The sequence below is a fragment of the Anguilla anguilla genome, chromosome 3, assembly GCF_013347855.1.
Source record: "Anguilla anguilla isolate fAngAng1 chromosome 3, fAngAng1.pri, whole genome shotgun sequence".
Classification (NCBI taxonomy): Eukaryota; Metazoa; Chordata; class Actinopteri; order Anguilliformes; family Anguillidae; genus Anguilla; species Anguilla anguilla.
Window position 1 is genome coordinate 70516098 of NC_049203.1, and position 7139 is coordinate 70523236.

At 48.7% G+C, this 7139-nt stretch overlaps 1 protein-coding gene across 1 annotated transcript in view; it reads left to right on the forward strand.

Moving 5' to 3' along the window:
• The first annotated feature begins 998 nt into the window (after positions 1-998).
• Positions 999-7139, forward strand: part of LOC118223225 (amyloid-beta A4 protein-like) — a 10266-nt gene continuing 4125 nt past the window's right edge. The window contains exons 1-2 of the mRNA XM_035409466.1: positions 999-1015; positions 1446-1499. Coding sequence (XP_035265357.1) covers positions 999-1015; positions 1446-1499 — 71 coding nt within the window. The remainder of the gene's footprint in view (positions 1016-1445; positions 1500-7139) is intronic.

A 7139-nucleotide genomic window follows, 5' to 3' on the forward strand; every position in this document is an offset into this window, starting at 1 on the left:
AACCAGACAACCATGACTTCTGCGCGCTACGGTAGCGGCAGTCAGACTGCGAGACGTCACACTGTATAAATAACATTAGAGTTTGTTCCATTAAGTTGGGATGCATGCTTTGTAATTTCGCATTTATGTTAAACTACTGATCCAAGCTGGCGTTCGCCTGGCCGTTTCTGCTCTGTATCTGGTCGTGTAAACACCGAAATTACTTTTCTGTTCATTTCTGACCTTTGAAAGAGGGAGTTGTTCATGCGAATTAATTTTTTTTTCAATGGCGATATCGCAAATGAACTGCCACGTTAAATCAAGCATTGTTCTGTAAAATGTACCATTTAACTGATGAGAGTTGTTCGTCTGCACAGAATGTATTTGCCTTGGTGTTGTTATTGTGTTTGTAGCGCCGAGGGGAAAAGGCAGTTAAGCATGTCGTTAAATCGCTGATCTGGGTCTTTACATGGGTGTGTTTTCTAGAACATTGCGCTGGTTGCGATTGCGCTTTCGGTGGCCTTTATGCTACACCTTAGATAAATGCAGATATTGTCTGGCGTTTTACACGCTCGCTGTTCGGTCTATTTTCTCATGAGCGAGGCACTAAAACTGTATTGTGGCAGCGCGTGTGGTAGTCACCGCAAACAGGATGTGCACATATGCGTGGTTTTTGTGTCTTCGTCGAGATTCATTGCTAAAATGCGTGTTCCACGAAGACCGTAGCAGGATTCGGACAAAGCTGTCAACATTGCATGTTCTGTTAGCTGTGTTGTAATTTTCCCCTGACCAAATGCCAGCGTTTAGTTGTGAATCAAGTTCTCTCTGTATGAATGAGTACTGTTTGTATTATTTGTGGGCGTGTTAGAGGGGGGTAAAAAACAGCTAGCAGTTTGTGGGTTTCGTTCCCGTGCGGTTATATTATGGCCCCGTTGTGAATTAAATGTCCGTGGGGGCTGAGCGAGGCCACACTCCGCGTCTTTGTGCCTCGCGAGTGGAGAAGCTCGCGGAACAACGGGATGAAGGCGGACATAAAGTAAGATGGCGGCGGTGCACTGCAGCATTCCCACAACACAAGAGAGCGGAGCGAGCGAGGACCGCCTCCTTTGTCTGAAGAACCGAAACAAAAAAAATCACATCTACGATTATTAGCCTAGATTTGAGCTCAAGGAGTAGACGAGAGTAGCTGTACATTCGCAGTTCACAGGGCAGTGGCCCTAATGCGGTCCCCTTCGGGCAACAGAACAGGCGTCCTGAGCGGAACATGTTCAGGTTCCGAACTGTAGGGAACGCGTCCTCCTTTCGTGTGTCCAGACCAGTTGCTATGGGATTATCAGAGTCCAAGCCCAACAGAACCTCGATCCACAGACACGCAACTGGATGCGTGACCGACCTCCACCCGTCGGTGGTCCGGAGTAATTCGGTTCTGGGGGCTCTCGCGTCTCGGGTTTTGGGCTCCGTCACAGGGTGCACACCCGAATGTTTGTCACCGCATGCGCGGAGTGCCCGAAACAGAAACGGTCAGTGTCACGAGTGAGTGGTACATTTGTGTTGGTGAACAATAGCAGGTGAAAAATGCCTGTAATGTAATAGCAGGCTGCTAATAAATTTTAAATGTGTCGACAGGAGCGAAGCAGAAATGATAGACGCCTTAATCAAATTCCCCCTCCCATCAGGAAGACCTCTCACCTGCAGGCACAGGCGCTGTCAGTGACCCCAATGAAACCATCTCACATTGGGCCCCACCACCCCAGGCCACCCCATCCCTGCACAATTACAGTCAGGCCCTTAGAGACGTCCTGACGTCCAACCCCCTCAAAGGCCAAGAAAAACGTGTCTATTCCGTCTGAACGCAGATCATTAGCTTTGACTGAACTCATAACTGAACACTGATCTCAATTTTACATCTAACAGAAACTGCTCTCGCTCCTTTGAGAAGGATTGTGTTGTAAGGTGAGCTGTACTAACAGAAGTTAAACGGTAAAGGTTGTCAAGTTAACTGTCGCGGATGGTTTTCAACGTGATTAGGATAACCTTGTTCGATTTAAGTCGGAACTATTAATCCTCTAATTAAGCTGGCCAGAGCAGCTGCTGCAGAACAGAACTGATTATAAAGCAGCTTATATCCTTATCAGTGCAGACGCCACACCTTACAGCATTTACCATGAGCCTGCAGGACTCGGCTGTCTGCCCATATCTGCTCTAGATCAGTGGTCACTGAGCAGCTGAGTAAACGCAGACTCATCTGGGCAGAGATCAGTGCACACGGTGCGGGTAGGCCAGGGGTCGCCCCCGCACCACCCTCAAACCCCCCCCTCCCCCCTCCAAAAGTTGCTCTCTCTTTGTTGCAGCAGAGTGTTGATCTGTCAAGGTTGTTGAGCCGTGAAACCTGTTGAAGCTCTAGCGTGTATTTTTCCTTAAACTCTTTTTAAGACGGTTTTAAGACGGTGCCGGTTTGGCTATTCGCGGTTTGTTTTCTCTGTGAAGTCTCCATTTTGCATGAAAAGTTTAGCTTCAGTGTTTGTCTGGTGTCCAGATTTTTGGACGTGATTTCTCGTCAGACTGTAATTTAACTGCTTTTTACAGGATTAAATATAGCTCATTGCAGAAAGCCAAGCATTAGCTGATTTGACAGATTAAGTGTCCTGACATGCAGATACAGGACGTTTGTTCTTCAGGGCATGTTCAGATACAGCACCATAAGTCGTGAGTCATCCTTCAGTAGACATCAAATGTCTAAGAACAATCAACAGCTGGTTTTAAGTCTGGTTGGAATGGAAAATTTGGTGTTTCCCCAGCTGCTTGATAGCCCCTGATCTCAGCAGTCAAATCCACCCTCCTCCTGGTTCTTATTGTTACCCAGCGCTTAATTGATCAGATAAAGGTGCTGATTTCAGGGGTGACTCCCGTACCCCGGCTTTTTGAGTCTGAATTGATCACAGATTTTGCTCTGCGGCTCTCCAACGGCCAAAGTGAACAAGGCTGGTCCAGCTGACTAATAACCCAGCAGCCCTCTCCAGCTGACTACTAACCCAGCAGCCCTCTCCAGCTGACTAATAACCCAGCAGCCCTCTTATCAGGCTTCAGGTGAATCAGGCTCCAGGTGAATAAACTGTTTTTCAGCTGCAGGTGAATAAGCTGATTTTCAGGCTCCTGGTGAATAAGGTGCTTTCCGGGCCGCAGGTGAATGAGAAGGCAGGTTTGGTTGTGGCAGACTTGCTGACCCGTACGTCGGTCAGGAGACGGCTAGGCCAGCCGTTGCTCTTTGCACATCGCCGCTCATCTCTAGCGTGAACGGCACCGTCTTCCGTTACCATGACAACCTTTGCGCAGCTGAGCCTGAGAGTCCGAGCTGAGAGAGAGGGGGAAAGAGCAGCGCATTCCCTGCTCTCTAGGGCTGGGCTGCCCAGTCCTGCTCCTGGAGGTCTACCGTCCTGTAGGGTTTCACCCCAACCCGAATTTGGCAAACCTGAGTCTACTAATTAGCAGCTCAACAAGATCTCTAGCTGTTGACTGAGGTGTGCTTTGTTAGGATTGGAGTGAAAACCTGCAGGATGGTAGATCTCCTGGAGCAGGGTTGGGCAGCCCTGCTCTAGGGCATGTTCAGGAGCACTGGACTGAAGTGAGTAGTGGCAGAACTTTGCAGATATGGCAGCTGAGAGGGTGATGTTTGCAGTTTTACTCTGTGGCCTGTTGCATACTTTTAACTTTATATACTTTAATACTTTATCATCCTAGTGGAGCCAATGTTCCTGCCCCCACACGGCACACACACAAAAACACACAAGGTTCCGAAATCTAACCTCCTAACTGCAAACTTGCTGTTTACCTGACAGAAGTATTTTACGTGTAGTTAAATGGCTGAATGTTCTGCCCATTGAATTACCCCCGAGTCTATCACTTTATGCTGAGAGGGGGGGGTGGTGTTAATTCGCCCTGTTCTGGCCCCCTCTAAGCTTCCCTGCAGACCCCCCCCCACTTGTATTATGGTGAGGTGGGCAGGGCTGGGAAATTCCAAGTAATCTGGCTACATCAGAGGAAAAGTGGCTCACACACTTCCACACTAACACAGATGCAGCGCCATTTTGAATGAACGGAGTTTAAAAAATAAATACATTTAAAAAAAAAAAAACTTTTTTCTCCATTTTAATTCGCAGTGCTAATTTGTGCTTTTATTTCCTGGGGTTATGAAGGCATGTGATTTTTATTATTATTCTTATTAATATTCAGGAATAAGAGCCTAACAACCATGGCAAAACAGTCACGTGGAATTAATGAAGTATTAAGGCTATTATTAATTATTAAGATGAATAATTTAGATATGCTTCATGTTTTCGCTTTGAAAGTGAGCATATTAGCATATCTCGATGAAGACGAGTCTCTTGCTTGGCAGTTAGCATGACAGAATGTTGGGTGTTTAACCCACGGGGTCTACTGGGTTCTGTTCTCACCTCAAAATCAGCACCGCGTTCAGACCCTGCAGTTAGCTCACTAACCGGGTGGAGAGAGTTAAGTCTGATCAGCTGCTCGGATCGAGTGATTAAGTGCAGAGCCGCACTGAAACCCAGCAGAACCAGGGCTACAGAACGCTGTGGTGCAGTAACACGTAATGCTCCTGCAGCTTTTAAGACTCTGTGTACATGCATGTTTTTACATGTGGTTTTATTGGTGATGTGGAATCTACATTGCTGTGTTGTCAGGGTGTCGGACTGAGTTTTCTTGGAAAGAGAGTCATTGGCAACGTTAGGTTGCATTTGCAGAGAGTGAGGAAAGGTCCATTTAAACGCTTTTGGGACTAGGAGCTGGGGGGACTGTGAGTAAGAGGTGGAAGTCGTGATTATTTTGTTTATTTCAGACTCTCTCTCAGACGAGCGCAGCAGGGAGAGAGGCTGTCATGTGGAATCCAGGCATCAAACTGTGATTTCAATGCTGCATTCGTACCGTGCAGTTACTGTAGCAAACACACATTTGGGATGCTCTTTGTTCCCCTCTGAAGTTTCAGATACAGATGAGCACATCCTTGTGTGCTCCTGAGGATGAGACAGGTTTTTAAAATCCATTTTTACTGAAGATAGTTCCTCTACGCCTTGAAGGGTCCCTCCTGCTGGCTCTGGCTTTGTGTTGTTATTTATGACGTGACTGCTTGAACAGACCAGACATGGTGTCTCCTGATTGTATGGATATCCAGGCTTTACAGCAGCTCTTAGGTAGAGCGGTGTAGTTTAGAGATAAGGAGGACAGCAGAGCCAGATGGCTGGTCTGTAGCTGCTCTGTGCCTGCTCTTTAGCTGTTCTGTCTGCTCTGTGGCTGGTCTGTAGCTGATCTATCTGCTCTGTAGCTGGTCTGTCGCTGCTCTGTGGCTGCTCTGTAGCTGTTCTGTGGCTGGTCTGTAGCTGGTCTGTCGCTGCTCTGTGGCTGATCTGTAGCTGCTCTGTGGCTGGTCTGTCACTGCTCTGGCTGCTCTGTCGCTGGTCTGTGGCTGGGCTGTCGCTGCTCTGTGACTGGTCTGTCTGCTCTGTGGCTGGTCTGTAGCTGATCTGTGGCTGGTTTGTCTGCTCTGTGGCTGGTCTGTCACTGATTTGTGGCTGGTCTGTCACTGCTCTGTCTGATCTGTGGCTGCTCTGTGGCTGGTCTGTCACTGCTCTGTGGCTGCTCTGTGGCTGGTCTGTAGCTGATCTCTAGCTGATCTGTGGCTGGTCTGTCACTGCTCTTTCTCTCTGACGCTGAGATGCTGCTCTGGCCTGTAGTCGTTCTTTAGAGCCTCACAGCGCTCCAGCTCTGCTCTGTATTCGGGTTTTTCTGGAGTAGGAGTGTTTGGTCCTAATTTAGTCCTTCTTTGTTGTGGATTCTCTACAGAGCTCTGCGCCTGGTATACATTAGTGTGAGTAATGTGGTCTGTAATCTTCAAGGGGGTGCATGTTCTCAGGGTGTAGCTCTTGTGCTGTTAAACCTATAAATTATAGGATGTCTTGGGAACTAAAGTTCTTCCAGAACATCAGTGCTGTTTTGCAAATGGAGGAAGGCCTGAACCTGAAGGCCGAAGCCTGCTCAGTATCTGAATTACTGCTGTAGCTGTTTCTCTTTCTCTCTCTCTCTCTCTCTCCCTTTTTCTTTCTCTCTCTTCTTTTCTCCCTCTCTCTGTTGAATTGAGCTGTTAATTGAGCTGCTCTGGATTTGACATCACGTGGAGCAGCGGGTGCTCGTACTTTGACTGTCCAAACAGAAAGATGCATAATTAATCAGCAGCACGGGCAAGTATTAAACTTTGCTCATTAATTGTAATCAGTTGTTCATTGGTACATTCAATTATTAATCAAACAGCTAAATTAGGTTAATTGAGACCGCTTTTTCCAGATTTGTCTGCGGGGTAGGTACTAGCATACCGTACTCTATTTAATGTTCATTTGTGTTTTTATTACAGTAAATACATTTGTGTTGTTTTAATGTGCGCAGAAACGCTCCACTGCCAGTGTGCTTTTTGCACAGAGGGTTGACGGCAGATTTAATATTTACCGGGTTGAATAAAGATCAGCGCCGTGTCCACTGGGTCACTCTGAGCTGGGGGGTTTTCTGGGGCGCTGGGCGCTGGGGGCTGGGGGCTGAGAGGGAGAGAGAGGGAGAGAAAAAGCAGGAGGAGTCCTCTTAAAGGCAGTGCTGTGTGTTCTTCTTTGTTGTGTCTGAGGCTAAATGGAGGGCTGTGGGAGTATTAATAACAGTGTGAAAATGTGAAGGTGCACTTCCACGGTGAGCTGATTGGCTGATGGTGACCCCTCCCCCTGCAGCAGAGGGATGTGATTGGCAGATAGGGACGCCCTCGCGCCAGCTGGACTCTGGCCTGCTATGTTAGCGGGCGGATCTCTCACTTCCTCTACCCGACAGGCAGCCGGCCAGGACCTGGGGGTGGGGGGGGGGGGGGGGGGGGGGGGGGGGGGGCCGGGGGGGGGGCCTGGGGGTGGGGGGGGGCCGGGGGGGGCGGGGGGGGGGGGGGGGGTGGTGGCAGGGTTGGGTTTTCGTCTCTGTCCAGAGAGACTTGCACTGGCACACTTCTGTGTGAAACCATGCAGTAAAGCCAGCCTCAGCCCTGCCCTGCTGCTGTTACTGAAGGTGCTGTGGAGGAAGGCCGATGTTCCTGGAGGTACCGCGGGGAGGTTCCGTTGTTG